At 51.0% G+C, this 18,816-nt stretch overlaps 3 protein-coding genes across 3 annotated transcripts in view; 2 read left to right on the plus strand and 1 right to left on the minus strand.

The window, feature by feature from the left end:
• Positions 1-6,035, plus strand: part of tprn (taperin) — a 14,755-nt gene extending 8,720 nt beyond the window's left edge. Inside the window, exons 2-4 of the mRNA XM_062484278.1 lie at positions 2,279-2,483; positions 3,087-3,211; positions 3,514-6,035. Coding sequence (XP_062340262.1) covers positions 2,279-2,483; positions 3,087-3,211; positions 3,514-3,576 — 393 coding nt within the window. The 3' untranslated portion in view covers positions 3,577-6,035. The remainder of the gene's footprint in view (positions 1-2,278; positions 2,484-3,086; positions 3,212-3,513) is intronic.
• Positions 6,036-6,317: 282 nt separating this feature from the next.
• On the minus strand, positions 6,318-9,377 carry ssna1 (Sjogren syndrome nuclear autoantigen 1). Its single transcript, XM_062484326.1, has 3 exons — positions 9,062-9,377; positions 7,083-7,282; positions 6,318-6,664 (listed from the first exon to the last, which is right to left on the minus strand). The coding sequence occupies exons 1-3, from the start codon at positions 9,171-9,173 to the stop codon at positions 6,572-6,574; spliced, it is 405 nt and encodes a 134-aa protein (XP_062340310.1). The 5' UTR covers positions 9,174-9,377; the 3' UTR covers positions 6,318-6,571.
• A 28-nt stretch (positions 9,378-9,405) lies between these two features.
• Positions 9,406-18,232, plus strand: anapc2 (anaphase promoting complex subunit 2). The gene is made up of 14 exons (XM_062484325.1): positions 9,406-9,696; positions 10,688-10,946; positions 11,068-11,416; positions 11,536-11,668; positions 11,951-12,149; positions 12,395-12,514; positions 12,631-12,748; positions 13,262-13,440; positions 13,847-13,988; positions 14,405-14,480; positions 15,349-15,552; positions 15,867-15,999; positions 16,160-16,401; positions 18,006-18,232. The coding sequence occupies exons 1-14, from the start codon at positions 9,622-9,624 to the stop codon at positions 18,216-18,218; spliced, it is 2,442 nt and encodes an 813-aa protein (XP_062340309.1). The 5' UTR covers positions 9,406-9,621; the 3' UTR covers positions 18,219-18,232.
• Positions 18,233-18,816: the final 584 nt, after the last annotated feature.

Below are 18,816 nucleotides of genomic sequence, written 5' to 3' on the forward strand. Positions count from 1 at the left end.
GATGCACTTGTTTGGCACAGAGAACGCTTTTTAAAACAGGACGTTGGAGGCCGGAGGAAATGCCAGTGAAGGAGAGCAGGGGGGGGGGGAGGAAGGGGGGTGAAGGACGAGGAGGAGGGGTGAGGAGGGGTGAGGATGGGAGTGAGGAGGGAGTGAGGAAGGGGTCATCATGGCGCCTACATTAAAAATCTTATTTTCCAAGCTGCGGTGCTCTGTGGTCAGGAGCTGGAGGGGTGGAGTTAGTCAGAGTGCTGCTGAAGAGGACCAGGAGCTGGAGGGGTGGAGTTAGTCAGAGTGCAGCTGAAGAGGACCAGGAGCTGGAGGGGTTGGAGTTAGTCAGAGTCACCAGTCCTGGGACAACAACAGGATTCATCTCTCAGGGATTTACTGTCCCGGTGTTCATTACTGGTTGGGGGGGCGGTCATAACAGACTGAGCTGTCGACAGGCACCGCCCTCACGTGGGGGGGGGGGGGGGGGGGGGGCTAGGGTAAGGGCTTGGATAGGTAGAGGCTAGGGTAAGGGCTGGATAGGTAGAGGCTAGGGTAAGGGCTGGGATAGGTAGAGGCTAGGGTAAGGGCTGGATAGGTAGAGGCTAGGGTAAGGGCTGGGATAGATAGAGGCTAGGGTAAGGGCTGGGATAGGTAGAGGCTAGGGTAAGGGCTGGGATAGGTGGAGGCTGATCCTTGTGATGGAGATTAGGGCTGATTTAGAGCAGGGCCTGGAGAGGGGAACCTCCATCGACTGACTGCTGGGACATGAAACGTGTGTGTGTGTGTTCATCCGTGGTAGTGAGTGTGCATGGTATTTACTATGGGAGCAGTTCAGTGGCATTCCTGTATTAAACATCCTCTCGTCACCGGTCAAAGATTATCTGAAGATCATTTATTAAAGGCTTAATGGTCTTGAGTTTCACTCGGGCTCGAAAAACATTAATGTTCGCGTCTGGAAAGTGAGCGGTTGTATCCCGCAAGCGCTCACGCCCCACCTTCCTCACGGCACCGTGTTTGCTCTGCTCTGAAGGCTTGCCAGAGCGAGATGTCTAACAAGCTGCCGACAGGCTGAGATTATCCCCGGTGCCAGGCCTCCCGATCTGGGCAGCAGCAGAAACATACCTCACTCACACCACAGGCCGATAACTGTGTTAGTTTAACAGTTTTCTCCAAAGTGACCTACACTCACCAGTAATGACACACGGGGGGGGCAGATGAACACCAGTAAACACACTGGTCCTGGTACAGGGAGTCAGATGGCTGAGCGGTTAGGGAATCGGGCTAGTAATCAGAAGGTTGCCGGTTCGATTCCCAGCTGTGCGAAATGACGTTGTGTCCTTGGGCAAGGCACTTCACCCTACTTGCCTCAGGGGAATGTCCCTGTACTTACTGTAAGTCGCTCTGGATAAGAGCGTCTGCTAAATGACTGACTGTAAATGTGGTCCTTCCAGGTCACATGAGAATGTTCCACATGAGAAAGTGAACTTCTGAACCTGTCACATGCACATTTATCTGTGTCTTTCAGGTATTACAGAGATACTACGTGACGCTTGCTGTCTTCAAGACTGTCATAAGGAAACAAATATAACATTTTAGTGTTCATGTGGTGATTAAGTTATTCATTTAGAATGCACAGTAAACTTTTTATATGCACGTGTTTAGTATATTGTGTGTGTAGCTAGTAGTGTATATTTTATGTGTAGCTAGTAGTGTATATTGTATGTGTAGCTAGAAGTGTATATTGTGTGTAGCTAATAGTGTATATTGTGTGTGTGTGTAGCTAGTAGTGTATATTGTGTGTGTGTGTGTAGCTAGTAGTGTATATTGTGTGTAGCTAGTAGTGTATATTGTGTGTGTGTGTGTGTGTGTAGCTAGTAGTGTGTGTGTGTGTGTGTGTGTGTGTGTGTGTGTGTGTGTGTGTGTGTGTAGCTAGTAGTGTATGACTGTGAGGAAGCTCTTGTTATTATTTTTAGCGTCACCATGAACATACCATTGTAGATGTAGTAACAGGAAACAAGTGGTAATTTGCCTGATAGTAAAAATAACTCTAGTCATGCTCTTGTTAATGCCTAACTGGCCATTATACCGATGTATTCATTTATCTCAGGCTACGCTTTTATCCAAACCAGGAGCCAGTCGTTGCAGCGGAGGTTTGAACAGTCAAATGTTTGTTGAACAGTCGAATGCTCTAACACGAAGATATATTCTCCCTGAGCTGCGCTCTCCTGCCATGTTTGTGTTTTGTCCTCCGAGAGACTCAAGACCTTCTCCCTTGTCTGTTTCTCAGCTGAAGATCTCCTTCAACGAGTCGAGCCTCCAGAACACCTACGAGTACCCGTCGGAGAGCAGCGTGTGGGACAGCGGAGAGGAGGAGGAGGAGGAGGAGGAGGGGGAGAAGGGAGGAGAGGAGGAGCCTCGTAGTATAGTGGGCCGCATCCACATCCCCCGGCCCGGATTCAGCAGCTCCCCCTCTCACACCCCCAACAGCTCTGGTGAGGAGGGGAGAGGAGAGGAGGAGAGGAGGAGAGGGGAGGAGGAGAGGAGAGAGGAGAGGAGGAGGATGAGGAGGAGGAGAGGAGAGGAGAGGAGAGGAGAGGAGAGGGGAGGGGAGGGGAGGGGAGTGAGTGGACTGAGGAGGACAGAGGTTAGGCTGAATTTAACCGGCTGAACAAAATCTATTCTTATGGAAAGAGAGTAGGTAGATAAGGCAGAATAATGAATTTGGTCCAGTCCAGTAGCAAAATGGAACTGCCTGTTAGAGCTTCTGTAGGAACTGATATGACTTGTGTAGAATGGGAGACACCTGGTGGTCAGTTAGAGAACTACAGCATTGTGTGTAAACAGGTCAGTGTAGCAGAACGACTAACTAGAGTTACTGTCTCACACATTATCTGGTTTCGCCTCCATAAAAACATGCATCAGTCGTAAAGAATAGCTCTGTTGATAACCTTGGTTGTACATTGGACACATACAGCTGGCAATGTCGTCCTAAAGGACTTCTCAAGGAACATCAGTTTACGAGAATTGCGAACCCCGTCTAACGCCCCTGCTCATTTGCATGTTGTGAAACGTTTGAATGTGTGACTGTGTTTCAGACCTGTCCAGTTACACGCCCAAACACACGGTGGATTTCAACACCTGGCAGGAACACAAGCTCGATGACCTGGCGTACCAGGGGGACGCTAATTCCCAGCGCACACAGATCTCAGAAGATGTCATGGTGAGGAAGAATTTTACGTAATCTACTTTTTACATTTGATTTATTTAGCAGACGGTTTTATCTAAAGCGACAAAAATAGCTACCACTATCAGAAACAATAAATAATTGAACAAATCACTGTCAATAGCACAAGAGATACACAGTAATTGTATTTTACATTCATAACTAACAGTCTTTCTTCTTTCTCTCTCTCTCCCTTTCTCCACTCCTCTCTACCTCATTTTGTCTCCTCTCCCCTCTCTCTCTCCTCTCCCCTCTCTCCTCTCCCCTCTCTCCATCTCTCTCTCCCCTCTCTCTCTCAGCTGACTCCTGCAGACTGCTCGTCTCTCTCAGACTTCGGCAGTGAGCCCGCTCTCTACTTCTGATCCAGCTGGACTGAACCACACTCACATTCCAAACCTGTCTAAGCACTCCTCTCCATCAGTTTCAGCCCCAGACATCAATCAACGATCACAGATAACCCCCGAGCAGCTGGACTGTGCTGTTTGTCTGATCGGTGCATCTGTCCTCCTCTGTTCTCCCTGTTGCTCTGAGGAACCTCGCTTTGGACTGACTAAGTTTGATTGTTAGGGAAGGTAGTTACGCCACAGAGCAGTTTGCTCCCTGGTCTGGAATACTCATGTCCAGCTCCAGTCTGTCTTCCTGCCTCAGCACTCCATCACTCTCTCTTTCCACCTACCTCCCTCCCTCCCTCCTACTCTCCATCTTGCTCTCCTCCTCCTCTCTCTGCCTCCAGGAGACAGTGCTGTAGTAACCAGCTCCCTCAGAGCAGCAGGGCCCGTCCGTCTCTGGTTCTCAGTATTAACGCGTTCCGGAGTTCCAGAATGTACGCCCCGAGCTCCATGCGTTCCGTACGTTCTGCTACGAGTGGTCTGACCCACTGTGAGTGACAGAAGAAGAAACAGACTCCGTACAGTGAAAGGGTGCCACAGTCGCAGCCTGTCGTGTTTTTGTTCGTTCTTTTGTATCCGCATGTTGATGATCTCTAAAGGCTTCTGTCTGGATGTGGGTTCAGAACAAACCTGAATTCAGCCTGTTGGACTTTGACCATGAGAGAGCCAGAGTGAAGCTACCTTCACCCACCACTCAGCTGGAGGTTTCCCTCAGCTCTCCAGACCTGCTGACGATCACTGAGTTGCTCTCCAGACCTTCTGAAGATCACTGAGTTGACCATCAGAGTATGGATTGTGGGGAACTGCGAGGCGTGTGATTGGCCAATGTTGGACAGGAGTGTAAGCAGAATCGTAACACAGTGTCTTGGTACAGGTGTCCAGGCGATAAGTTGTCCCAGGGTATGAATGTCTTCATAAGCCCTTATCTGATTACCACCACCGCCACATCACACCTTCCTGCTGTAAACAGGAAGTGCTTCTGTCCCACAGACCCTAGCAGGGAGAAGAACATTCTCTCTCCTTCTATAGTTCAAATCTGCATGTCTGACACTTGCTTGTGTAACTGAAAACGCTCTGTGTAGATCTGATGGCAGGTGCAGAAGGGCTTGTGTCCCTTTCAGAACTGCAGACTGGGATACTCGTTCAGAGACTGTGTGTGTGTGTGGGTGTGTGTGCGTATGTGTGTGAACTGCAGACTGAATGTGTCTCGGCCTCTCCTGAGAGCTACTTAAACATTCCACAAAGAAAGAGCGGTTCGTTTTAGTCATGATTGATTGATTGGTTGATTGGTTGATTGATTGATGAAGGGTGCAGGATGGAGTGTGTGCTCATCCACGTGAGTGTGTATCTAACGACTGTGGTAAAATATGATGTAATCAATGTTTTTTTCCATTATTATTATTATAAAAATACTTTTTTTTACACAACATTGCACCAAGTCTTCAAAAATATTTTTTACTCATAATGCCAATGGATGCAAGTGTTTATCTGTAGCTGTGGTATGGTGGCCACAAATCACAACAACATTCACAAATCTTCTCCTTTTGGCCAGTATTGATGTACAGTTTCTACACTCCGATTTGAAGTTCTTAACCATAATTTATTATCTGCATTACTTAATGCTTTTCCATATTTTCATATATCGATGGACGTGGTTTGGAACGAACCAACGTTATAGTGCTTTTGTGAGATTGGGTGACTGAGCAGTTTTATGTACAACCGTGTCTCAATGTAAACTTGTATGTGTCCTTTTTATTTGCACTGTCGTTGTGCTCGCTGTGTTCGGCTCCTCGCGAGGAGAGATCCCAGACGTTTGACCCGCGTCTCGATCTCACCGAGACGGTAGCGTGTAGAAAGACCGAGGCATTAAGATGATTCCGACGAAACCACTGCCCGTTTATGCCATGTCCTCCGTCAGACGATTTGCCACAACAGATGTAACAGACGTCTTTCTGACTGTCGAACTTGAGCGGTTGGTCACGGAGTCATCCCATACAGTCATGGCTCTTAGGACCGACTCCTGAGTCTTCCTGGTCGTGGTTTCCATGGAAGCGAGGGACCAGGAAACAGGCCTTCCTGTGGGATTTTCCGGTGACCGTATCATGTGGCACCAGCGGGATTATAAAATGACCGCCATGAGGACATAGAGACTGACTCACTTGAATGAGTGCAGATGATAAAAACATGTTTGGTGATCGATACTTAACCACATTCGTTCTGCCTTGGACTGTTGTATTTCTGTCTGTCCCTGTCGAAGAAACGGTTCTTATAAGTCATACTGTAGCTAGAAAGCTTCATCTGTTTTCCTTCCTCACTGTCTTGAGTCTTCAACATCCCAGAGATGTGCTTACTGTAAACTTTGTACCTGTTAATTTGGGGAACAAAAAAGATGTCAGAACTGTACAAATGAAAGTTAAATAAATAGATGAACCCTTGAAACGTGTGTGAAGTTGTTTGTGACATCCTTCATGTTTGTTCCAAGACATTCACAGTTTGGGTCTAACTTTGACAGAGTGGGTCTACTTGAGACAAATGTTCTTGATGATTTGGTCAAAGTGTACCGTTGAAGGAGTTATAGTTAAATAATCCCAGTTAAACCTGACTTAACTCAGCATATACACACCTGAGAGAGACACCTGTATTAACTCAGCATGTACACACCAGAGAGAGACAGCAGGGAGACTCGTTCGTACTGAATCCCACCCACAGCAACTCACCGGCACACGATTCATTCACAGATAATCTTTATTAAAATAATTCAAATGTATACAAAAGCGTGCGAGTAAGGGCAGCATTCAGACATTCAGAAATTCAAAGCAATACCACATAAATATCTTACAAACAGTCCACAGGACAATAGAGAAGAGGAAGAGAAGGAGGTGAGAGAGAGAGTAGAAAAGGAGGAGGAGATTGCTGAGGCCCTGTACGTCAGGGTCAGGGGTGAGGGGTCAGGGGTCGCCCGCCCTGCTCAGTGGTCCTTCCCTCGGGGTTCCGTAGTTTTGCTCAGGGTCCCTGTCTCCTTCTTCAGCACGCTGAGCAGAGTCTGAGAGCTCTCCAGGATCTGCAGAACACACAGCAGAGTTACAGCAGAGTTACAGAAGAGTCAGAGCTCTCCAGGATCTGCAGAACACAGCAGAGTTACAGCGCGTTCTGATCCTGGATCTCCTGCTGGACTTCCTGTATACGTCATGTGTACGTTGCATGAAAGCGTGTGCTGAATGAATGAAGAGCGAATGTAAACGTGACCCTGTCCTGTGGGCAGGGAGGTCGCAGGGGCTGTTGTCTTTAATCAGGGCAGCCTGGAGGGGGTTTACAGTGGGCTGGAGGGAGGTATGGAGTCTGGAGCACAGATAACATCCTGTCATGTGTGTTTGTGTGCATACTAACATCCTCCTGTGTGTGTCTGCAAGGGATGTTGCTAAAATAATAAACCACCAGTGTATTAGTTTGTGTTCCCGTAGCGACGAGAGTGTGCCAACCTTCATGTAGGCCGCCTCCGTCTCCGCGATGGTGCGGTCGAAGTCTGCGCGGGCGGTGAGTCGGCGGGCGAGGCTCTCGTTGACGCGGCTCAGCTTCTCCGTGAGGACGCGCACGTCGTGCTGCAGGCGCGTTTTCTCCTCCTCCTCCTGCTGGATCTGACGGTTCAGCTCGTCACGCTTGGAGCACAGCTCCTCGATACCTTGGGGAGCGGGGGGGGGGGGAGGAGAGGAGGGAGGACAGGGGAGGTGGGGGGGGGGGGGAAGGACAGAGAGGGGGGTCACTCACGTCTGGAGACTGATGGTCTTTGCACAACAAAATAATTTACTGTATGTAGATTTGTCCTATATATCAACATATTTCATTTTTCTTTTGACTATTTTAACAAACAACCAGGAGGGAGTGTGTGTTTCATGTGACCAGGGTCATGTTTATGTCCTCAGCTTGCTGATTCAGCTCATTCCAACCGGCCTGTGATGGATGAAGAATGCGTGTGCCTGACAGCCGGCGAGGAACCCAAGCACACGCGGACGAAACACCAGCGTCACGGTCACTTCCAATCTGAACTACCAGGACACCGCTGGCTCAGAAGACACTGCACCCACTAAACGATATGTTGCTTTTGCTGAATCCTTTGATTTTTTGATGTATTTTATATATGTACTGTTTGTTTGTCACTTTGGATGAAAGAGTTTGCTGAATGAATAATGTAACGTACAAATGTAAAGCGAGATCAGTTCAGAGATTCGAAGGCGTTGGAGTTGAGTGACCTCATGCAGTGCAGTGCAGCCAAGGCCTTAAATCAAACCGTCAATTCTATGTCATAATTCCAAAGCCCCTCTGGCATTAAATCTATCAAACCCATAAATATTGAACCTCCATTTTATGGGTTTGAAACCTACTACCCAATAACGCTACCCTATTATAAAAATAGTCTTCAAATAAAATAAAATGTTTATTGTATAGCCTAGTCCTTATTACAGATAGCTTCACAAATAGCCTTAGACCTGGCATCTTATTTCAATAAAGAGGTTTACAAAGCGGTTAGGGAAGCGGGCTAGTAATCAGAAGGTTGCCAGTTCGATTCCCGGCCGTGCAAGATGACGTTGTGTCCTTGGGCAAAGCACTTCACCCTACTTGCCTCGGGGAGAATGTCCCTGTACTTACTGTAAGTCGCTCTGGATAAGAGCGTCTGCTAAATGACTAAATGTAAATGGAACCACAAGTTCCAGAAATACAAATCAGATGAAACCATCCCCAGACATATTGTGTGTTTTACACTGGAACACGGTTACACAGCATTGCTTGCCATATGCAAGCTTTAGTATACAAGCTTTAGTACACAAGCAGAATGTCAAGTAAATCAAGCCTTGATTTACAGCTCTGGTGCCGGAGGTTTTGATGGCGTTGCTGTAACCCAGTGAATTATTGTCTTTTCCGGTGTGTGCCAAATATGCAGCGTAAAACAGTCACATAACGCCCAACCTATGTTCTAGGTCTGGGTCACAGTAAGCAGGCAAGGCGCTACAAGAAGCCTGGAACATTCTAATCCTGTTCACTAATACTTCCGATAGGGAAATGCTACTGTTGATGGAACACACTACAGGCTGTTGATGACCGTGGAAACCGCCTGATTCTGAGGTTCCTAGTTATAGAATCAAAGCATTAGAAGGTAAAGATAGCTTCAAGACAGACCTCTGTTCCAAGTAGGACATTGTATTTATGGGTTAATCAGATTGCGTAGCCTCGCCATACCAGCCAAAAGAGGCAGGTCAAAAACCAAGGATGAAACGGACTGGCAAATTGTCACGTGTCATCAACAAGGAAAACCACAATTCAAATGTATGCCTGAGGTAGTAACGTTACTGTAGTTCTACATCAACATTTCCTAACGATAACTCGAGGTACCTACCGGAGCTTGTGACAATAGAAAATGTAAAGTCTAATCCTACCGATTTATCTACTTGAATTCGATACTTACATTTTACAAGCTCATTGTTGTAGGTCTGTAGAGCTGCTCCTTGTTGGGTCATGATGTTGTTAAGTTTACAGTACTCGGTTGGCAACTTTTCGAGTCCCTTGCCCGCGCACATGCACCTCTTTTTTGTTGAGTTGGCTGGCTATTTTCTACAAAAACAGAGGTGACTGGTTAAATTCAATAAAAAATGTTTTCCCTTGGTCAAATCAGTTAACGTGCAAGCTCATTAGAGCAAAGATGGACACAAATCAAGTCAGTAGCGGTACGTTCAATGCTTCAAACTCCCTCCATTTAGCTCGTTTCTACGACAACTTACAAACTGTCACAAACACTTCCGCCACACTTCCGCCACAATACAACGTCACTAACATGCGACATTATACCTCATCGAGAGCGCGATAACTTCAGGTCTTCAAATGACATTTTACAAATTCTACACATAGATTAGCCACCGTTCTATGCGTGTTACATCGATTCAAGAATATGTGCGTGTGAAATTACTTTAATAAGTACATTGTCCTTTGTCGTACCGAACCTTTCTGGTCAATTTTTGGTCAAAAGGAATGGACTCGACTGAGATGCAATTCGCCGTTCCACAGGGGCTCCCCTCGGCCTGGGACACCGTCACTGCCACCCTGGTGAGTAACGTTATCATAGCAACACCATCAATAACGCAGTGGCTAGTAAATACAGACTGTCCCATGACTGACCACCGAAATACTGTTAGAACTCTGCACTTCTGATCCTTGATCTTCTGCTGTTCTTTGTAGATGCACTATTTGTACGTCGCTTTGTATGACAGCGTCCGCTGAATAAAATGTAATGTAATGCAATCATCAAATCAAATCAAATTTATTTGTATAGCCCTTTTTACACTCAAGCATGTCACAGAGGGCTTCACATATGCCCATAGAACTGCCCCTCAACCAACCTAAACCCTCAAGGAAGACAAGGAAAAACTCCCAAAAAACAGGAGAAAATAATGGAAGAAACCTTGGGAGGAGCAATTCAGAGAGGGATCCCCTCCTCCAGAGACGGTTGGTGGGAGAGAGGAGCAGAACACAGGCTAAACATAGTCATACAGTGTCGATGGGTTTTTAAAACACCAAAATCCATTATTCAACTTTATAGATGTAGGACAGGACCGGGAGACTCGCGACCAGGTCCAGCGTTGGCTGACCGACGACCAGACAGGTGCTGACAACTCACACACCACAAGGGATGTGTGGGGGGGGGGGACAGAGAGAGGAGAGCAGGGATTAGAGAATGCCAGGAGCAGCTAACAGTTACAGTCATAATAGAATGAGATCCCCACCGGTCAAGTGTGGACTGGTGCAGCAATTTAACAGAGCAAAAAAGGGGAATTTGATGCAACCCCACACACCAAGACAGCGACAGCCCCCCTCATTTGGAACATGAAATCTGTTAGCAATGTAACTAGCCTTCATATATACTGTTCTGCCGTGGCATATTGTCGTCGTTGAAAGCATACTGCTGTGGTCATATTTGGTCGTGACTCGTGACCATTCTTGCTACCCATTAAATGTTTTAACGCAATCGTTGTGGATCTAATCTGTTTACTTTCTGGGCTACATTCAATAGCTTCGTTGTTGTTGTTTTGGTCTGCAGGTGTCTCCGGTGTCGACTGATGTCCCGATGTGTGACGGGTCTCTCTCGGAGTCGCTAGCCCTGCTCTGCTCCAGCGGACTGGGCCAGTTCTTGGAGGGCTGGCTACTGGAGACCCTACAGGTGCGTCTGACGACCGCGGTGGCGCCCGAGTTCTGGGCCGAGCTGAGGCGGTCGGAGACGGAGCCGGATGAAAGAGGCAGAGCCCGCGTTCTGCTAGGGGATTTCCATACCCTGCAGGAGAGACTGGAGCCGTTTCTGGGTAGGCACCTGATCACGGATACTTTTACTTTAGTATTACATTAAGCAGAATATTTTTTTTGATCCCAATTGAGGTAAAGTACAGGGGGGATTTGAACCTGCGTCCTACCTCTCTCCTCCAGGGGGTCTGGAGAGGCTGGGCGGCTGGCAGGACGAGGCCAGGGGCGGGCTGTGTGGGCCGGGGGCCAGGGGCCTCAGAGAGAGAGCCTTCTCCGTCATCAGGGCCACCCTGCTGTTCTCCCCCTCCGCCCAGCTGCAGGAGCGGGTTCTGGAGTTCTACAGCAGAACCTTCTCTGTCCACATGAGCTGGGAGGGCGGGGCTGTGGCCGGGGCCGGGCCGGGGGAGGCCGGGGCTGGGGACGAGGGGGCCGGGGGCCCAGAGGGGAGGCTGTGTCCGGGCTGTGCCGTGCCCCCCCAGCAGTGCTGGTGTCAGGAAGCCATGGAGTGTCTTCAACAGCTGAGATTCATACTGTGAGTGGAGAGGACAGCCGGCCTGGAGCTGGATGTTACGCTGGTGTGGTTGTGTGGTACACAAGACAAGCTGTGTGTGTATCTGTGTGTGTGTGTGTGTGACGGCTCTGTCTCTGCAGCTCCAGGCTGCAGCTGCTGGACAGGGTGAGCTCCGAGGCCGTCACCTCCATCCTGCACCAGCTGATCGAGCAGAGGACCGAGCAGCACTGCAGGGGCGAGCACGAGAGCTCCTTCCTGCTCGACTTCCAGGAGGTAGGAGCACCACAGTTCCTTCCTGTTTAACTTCCAGGAAGTAGGAGCACCACAGTTCCTTCCTGTTTAACGTCCAGGAAGTAGGAGCACCACAGTTCCTTCCTGCTTAACTTCTAGGAAGTAGGAGCACCACAGTTCCTTCCTGCTTAACTTCTAGGAAGTAGGAGTTCTTGTTTACCTGTTTATAAATGTTCATGCCTCATTTCACCTGTTACAAGAGAGATCATGATGATTTTAACATTTCAGTTTGCACTCTCCTCTTCTCCCCTCCTCCTCTCCTAGTGGTTGGAGCTGGTGCTGGGCTGGCTCAGTAGAGTGTTTTCTAGTGAAGGGATTGGAGCAGGCCCCGGCGTGGGTGGGGCCAGCGAGGGGGCGGGGCCTGCAAACTCGTCGCTGCAGCGCTGGCGATGTCACATGCACCAGTTCTTCTGCAGGATCTATGTCAACATGAGGATCGAGGAGCTCTTCAGCATCATCAGAGGTGAGACGCTCTCTGTCTCGCCACCACGGAACCTTCTAGATGCTCTGTTCTTACGTCTCATTTTATGTCTATATGCGCTATCTCTATGTCGCTTTGGATAAAAGCTTCTGTTCAGTGGGTGAAATATGAAGTGGAATGTAATGTAGGGTTAGTCTGATCAGTGTAATTTGTTACGTTTATGTACAGGGATCAGAGAGGTTTGTGTTTTTCCCACCTCCTGAAGTGTTGTTTCGTGTGCCTGTCAGATTTCCCCGAGTCGAAGCCCGCCATAGAAGACCTGAAGTTCTGTCTGGAACGAACCAATCAGAGGCAGCAGCTCCTCACCTCCCTCAAATCAGCTTTTGAGACCCGCCTCCTCCACCCAGGTCCGTGGTTCTATTGGTGTGACGACACGAAAGCACCAATAGTGGCTGAGAAGTGGAGGGGCTCATTTGCATTTAAAGGAACAGTGCAGTGTCATCTGACGTCTGTCTCCCCGCAGGCGTCCACACCTCTGACATCATCACCGTGTACATCTCAGCTATCAAGGCCCTGAGGGAGCTGGACCCCTCCATGGTCATCCTGCAGGTCGCCTGTCAGCCCATACGCAAGTACCTCCGGTGAGCCCCTGGAGGGAAACCCCACGGCACGTCTTATTCCTTCAGCCAAAGCTTTCATGCAAAGCGACGTACTAAACAGTGTTCTGATGTTACCATGGGCAGAGCTGAGGGACGTTCTGTGTTTACGAGCATCAGGGTTAAATAGAGGAAGGATGAGACACATCTGCTGATTACCCTCTGGGAGGAGGAGGGGAGGAGGAGGAGTAAGAGGAGAGGAGGAAGTGAGAGGAAGAGAGAGGAGGAGAGAGAGAGGAGAAGGAGAGAGGAGGAGGAAGAGAATGAGGAGGGGAGGAGGAGGAGTAAGAGGGGAGGAGGAAGAGAGAGGAGGAGGAGGAGAAGAGAGGAGGAGGAGGAGTAAGAGAATGAGGAGGGGAGTTTAAATGAGCTTTTGCGTGATTTGGGAAGTTTAAATTTGTGGTTGAAAACAGACACGGGGACCAGCTGTGTCTGTTGGGTGGTGAGTGAGTGTCCTGTGCGAGCGTTGTCAGGGTGATAGCAGTGTTTGGTTGCCAGGACGCGGGAGGACACGGTGCGCCAGATCGTGGCCAGTCTCACCGGGGACGCTGAGGGCTGCAGCGACCTGGCCAATGAGCTGTCCCGGGCCGACCCCGTTACCTTGGAGACCCAGGACAGCGAGGACGAGGGCAGCGACCCCGAGGAGTGGACCCCCGACCCCACCGACGCTGTGACCGGTCAGGACACACACACACACACACCTACTGACACACACACATCTACTGACACACACACATCTACTGACACACACACATCTACTGACACACACACATCTACTGACACACACACATCTACTGACACACACACACCTACTGACACACACACACCTACTGACACACACACATCTACTGACACACACACATCTACTGACACACACACATACTGACACACACACATCTACTGATACTCACACATCTACTGACACACACACACCTACTGACACACACACATCTACTGACACACACACATCTACTGATACACACACATCTACTGACACACACACATCTACTGATACTCACACACACACCGGAGATTTATGCCTTAGTTAGATATAGAGATAGATGACAGCCCCTTCTCCCCCAGATAAGACGGGCTCCAAGCGTCGCTCCTCTGACATCATCAGCCTGCTGGTCAGCATCTACGGCAGTAAGGAGATCTTCATCGATGAGTACCGCACCGTGCTGGCTGACCGACTGCTGCACCAGCTGGACTACAACACAGTCAGGTTAGCACACACGCATACACACACACACACTCTGACCGACTGCTGCACCAGCTAGACTACAACACAGTCAGGCTAGCACACACACATGCATACACAAACACACACTCTGACCGACTGCTGCACCAGCTGGACTACAACACAGTCAGGTTAGCACACACACACATGCCTACACACACACACTCTGACACATGCATACATGGTGGTGCTGTGAATGTAATTTCCCTCTGTGCGTGTGTGTGCGTGTGCCTGTGTGTGCGTGCGTGCGTGTGTGCGTGTGTGCGTGTGTGTGTGCGTGTGTGTGCCTGTGTGTGCGTGCGTGCGTGCGTGTGTGTGTGTGTGTGTGTGTATGCGTGTGTGCGTGTGTGCGTGTGTGTGCGTGCGTGTGTGTGTGTGCGTGTGTGTGTGTGTGTGAACAGAGAGATCCGGAACGTGGAGTTGCTGAAGCTGAGGTTTGGCGAGGCTCACATGCACTACTGTGAGGTCATGCTCAAGGTAACCACACACATGGAACATACATAACACATGGAACATACATAACACACATGGAACATACATAACACACATGGAACATACATAACACACATGGAACATACATAACACACATAAAACATACATAACATACATAACACACATGGAACATACATAACACACATGGAACATACATAACACACATGGAACATACATAACACACATGGAACATACATAACACACATGGAACATACATAACACACATGAAACATACATAACACACATGAAACATACATAACACACATGGAACATACATAACACACATGAAACATACATAACACACATGGAACATACATAACACACACATACACAAATACTTTTATTTTAGGCTTCTCTGGTATTATTTCCTGTCTCCCTCCTTTCACTGTGTCTGTGAATATAAAAGTAAACATTTTTATAGTTGAAAAAATCTATACAAAAAAAAAGTTTGGACAAAACTATAAACTATGTTGTGTGTGAAAAGGAAAGTTTAGAAAGGTAAAAAAAATACATTCTCCCTCCCCTCCCCTCCCCTCCCTCCCCTCTCCTCTCCTCTCCTTCCTCTCCTCTCCTCTCCTCTCCCCCCTCCCCTCCCCTCCCCTCCCCTCCCTCCCCTCTCCTCTCCTCTCCTCTCCTCTCCTCTCCTCTCCTCCCTCCCCTCTCCTCTCCTCCCCTCTCCTCCCTCCCCTCCCCTCCCTCCCCTCTCCTCCCTCTCCTCCCCTCCCTCCCCTCTCCTCCCTCTCCTCCCCTCCCCTCCCCTCCCCTCCCCTCTCCTCTCCTCTCCTCTCCTCCCTCCCCTCCCCTCCCCTCTCCTCTCCTCCCTCCCCTCTCCTCTCCTCCCTCCTCTCTCCAGGATGTGGCTGACTCTCGCAGGATCAACTCAAACATCCGTGAGGAGGAGTCCCGTCTCCCCGAGCAGGAGGGCCCCCCCCTGGTGCTGTCGGCCATGATCCTGTCCTCCGAGTTCTGGCCCTCCCTGAAGGAGGAGAAGATGGAGCTGCCGCCTCCGGCCGCGCAGGCCATGGAGGCTTACACACACCGCTACGAGAAGCTGAAGGTACACACACACACACACACCACTACGAGAAGCTGAAGGTACACACACACACACCACTACGAGAAGCTGAAGGTACACACAGACACACCACTACGAGAAGCTGAAGGTACACACACACACCGCTACGAGAAGGTAGACACACACACACACAAACACACCACTACGGTAGTATAGAATGTTCAGCATGTTTATCTACCTGTGTGTGTGTCTCTACGTTTGTGTGTTTATCTACGTGTACGTGTGTGTCTCTACGTGTGTGTGTGTGTGTGTGTGTGTGTGTGTGTGGGTGTCTCTCTACGTGTGTGTGTGTCCAGGCCATGAGGACGCTCAGCTGGAAGCCCCACCTGGGCTGGGTGACGCTGGATGTGGAGCTGGAGGACCGAACCCTCAGCAACCTCACCGTGTCCCCCATCCACGCCACCATCATCACCCTGTTCCAGGAGAAGAGTGAGGGAGGGAGGGAGGGGGGGAGGGGGGAAGGGGAGGAGGGGGGGAGGGGGGGGGGGGTCAATCTTACTAATCCTATCAACCATACTGTTGTAATGTAAATGTAACCATACTAACGATGGTCCTCCCAGCCCCAGTAACCTCCCTCCTTCCCCCCCAGGTGTGTGGAGCCTGGAGGAGCTGAGCGCGGCGGTGGGCGTGCCCCAGGAGACGGTGCGCAGGAAGCTGGGGCTGTGGCAGCAGCAGGGGGTCCTGCGGGAGGAGGCCGGGGCGAGGTACAGCGTCCTGGAGACCAGCTGCTCCCGGGAGAGACCGGAGAGACCAGTCATGCTGATGGACAGCGACGAGGAGGGAGACTCCAACACCACCACCCAGTCAGAGCAGAGGGAGGAGAAGCTGCAGGTGGGGGTTGTACACACACACACACACACAGGAAGTACGCACATACATACACACACACACAGGAAGGATGCACATATGCAGGCATACATACACACAGGAAAACTTCACACACATTGACATGCTTCAAACACGCACACAAGTCTAGATGTCCAAGTATTAGTAATCTAATAATCCCTCTCCTCCTCCCCTCCTCCTCCTCTCCCCTCCTCCCCCACCCATCCTCCCCTCCTCCTCCTCTCCCCTCCTCCCCCCACCCATCCTCCCCTCCTCCTCCTCCTCCCCTCCTCCTCCCCTCCTCCTCCTCCCCTCCTCCTCCTCCCCTCCTCCTCCTCCCCTCCTCTCCTCCTCCCCTCCTCCTCCTCCTCCTCCTCCCCTCCTCCTCCTCCTCTCCTCCTCCCCTCCTCCTCCTCTCCCCTCCTCCTCCTCTCCTCCTCCCCTCCTCCTCCTCTCCCCTCCTCCCCTCCTCCTCCTCTCCTCCTCCTCCTCTCCCCTCCTCCCCCACCCATCCTCCCCTCCTCCTCCTCTCCCCTCCTCCCCCCACCCATCCTCCCCTCCTCCTCCTCTCCCCTCCTCCCCTCCTCCTCCCCTCCTCCTCCCCTCCTCCTCCTCTCTCCTCCTCCCCTCCTCCTCCCCTCCTCCTCCTCTCCCCTCCTCCCCTCCTCCTCCCCTCCTCCTCCTCCCCTCCTCCTCCTCCCCTCCTCCTCCTCTCCTCCTCCTCCCCTCCTCCTCCTCCCCTCCTCCTCCTCTCCTCCTCTCCCCTCCTCCCCCACCCATCCTCCCCTCCTCCTCCTCTCCCCTCCTCCCCCCACCCATCCTCCCCTCCTCCTCCTCTCCCCTCCTCCCCTCCTCCCCTCCTCCTCCTCTCCCCTCCTCCTCCCCTCCTCCTCTCTCCTCCTCCCCTCCTCCTCCTCTCCCATCCTCCCCTCCTCCTCCTCCCCTCCTCCTCCTCTCTCCTCCTCCCCTCCTCCTCCTCTCCCCTCCTCCTCCTCCCCTCCTCCTCTCCCCTCCTCCTCCTCTCCCCTCCTCCCCCACCCATCCTCCCCTCCTCCTCCCCTCCTCCTCCTCTCCCATCCTCCCCTCCTCCTCCTCCCCTCCTCCTCCTCTCTCCTCCTCCCCTCCTCCTCCTCTCCCCTCCTCCTCCCCTCCTCCTCTCCCCTCCTCCTCCTCTCCCCTCCTCCCCCACCCATCCTCCCCTCCTCCTCCCCTCCTCCTCCTCTCTCCTCCTCCCCTCCTCCTCCTCCCCTCCTCCTCCCCTCCTCCTCCTCTCCTCCCCTCCCCTCCTCCTCCCCTCCTCCTCCCCTCCTCTCTCCTCCTCTCCTCCTCCTCCTCTCCCCTCCTCTCTCCTCCTCCTCCTCCCCTCCTCTCTCCTCCTCCCCTCCTCTCCCCTCCTCCTCCCCTCCTCCTCTCCCCTCCTCCTCCTCTCCCCTCCTCCCCCACCCATCCTCCCCTCCTCCTCCCCTCCTCCTCCTCTCTCCTCCTCCCCTCCTCCTCCTCCTCCTCCTCCTCTCCCCTCCTCCTCCTCTCTCCTCCTCCCCTCCTCCTCCTCCCCTCCTCCTCTCCTCCTCTCCCCTCCTCCCCTCCTCCCATCCTCCCCTGCTGGACAGTTGTTCTGGGCGTACATTCATGCCATGCTGACCAACCTGGAGAGCATGACCCTGGAGCGCATACACTCCATGCTGCGCATGTTCGTGGCCACGGGGCCTGTCATCACGGAGATGGATGTGAACGAGCTGGAGTCCTTCCTGGAGAGGAAGGTGAGGGAACACCAGCTCATCGTCTCCTCTGGAGTCTACAGGCTTCCCAAGACCTCCAGCTGAGAGGGGGGGGGGGGGGGGGGAGAGGAGAGGAGGGGAGGGGAGAGAAGAGAATGAAACATTGGATGTTCACTCTGAAAGGCCAAATGTTCAAAGCTGAACTTATTTGCCGGGAACATGGTTGAAAGCGGCAACAGAAACAAACAGAATTCAGAATTCAGTCTACCTTCTCATAACCTGAAGATCTGTCCGTTCAGATGTTCATGCTTACACGGTCTTGTAGTGGGGATTGTAGTATATGATTGACTCCACAACATTATATGAATGTACTGTATATCATCTACCGATGGCCTCGTGTTACAAAGCGACTCACTGCTGACCTCTAGCGGTTGATTGTGAGAGAGGCACTGGCGGTAAATGGCAAATCAGTCATTCATCACATGTTGATTATTTTGTGCTATAGCGTTTTTTTGTTTACTCTCAATAAACTGTTTGAGTTCCTAACTTCAGACCTTGACTGTTGAATTATTTAATTTTGATAGTCAATGCTCTGTGTTTTCAAAATTCACACTTGCACCACGTGCATGACACTATTCCTGATCTTCACACTTCGGCACACTTCGGGTGTTTCCGGCCGGGTACAAATACGAAGCGCACACTG

Source organism: Osmerus eperlanus, chromosome 18, assembly GCF_963692335.1.
Source record: "Osmerus eperlanus chromosome 18, fOsmEpe2.1, whole genome shotgun sequence".
Lineage (NCBI taxonomy): Eukaryota > Metazoa > Chordata > Actinopteri > Osmeriformes > Osmeridae > Osmerus > Osmerus eperlanus.

Excerpts from the sequence above, each read along its gene's own strand:
- anapc2 (XM_062484325.1), top strand. The coding sequence starts at position 9,622 with ATGGACTCGACTGAGATGCAATTCGCCGTTCCACAGGGGCTCCCCTCG. Across the intron at positions 9,697-10,687 it reads ACACCGTCACTGCCACCCTG|GTGTCTCCGGTGTCGACTGA; the intron begins GTGAGTAACGTT and ends TTTGGTCTGCAG. Across the intron at positions 11,417-11,535 it reads CAACAGCTGAGATTCATACT|CTCCAGGCTGCAGCTGCTGG; the intron begins GTGAGTGGAGAG and ends CTGTCTCTGCAG.
- ssna1 (XM_062484326.1), bottom strand. The coding sequence starts at position 9,173 with ATGTGCGCGGGCAAGGGACTCGAAAAGTTGCCAACCGAGTACTGTAAA. Across the intron at positions 7,283-9,061 it reads CAACAATGAGCTTGTAAAAT|GTATCGAGGAGCTGTGCTCC; the intron begins GTAAGTATCGAA and ends CCGCTCCCCAAG. Across the intron at positions 6,665-7,082 it reads CGGAGGCGGCCTACATGAAG|ATCCTGGAGAGCTCTCAGAC; the intron begins GTTGGCACACTC and ends TGTGTTCTGCAG.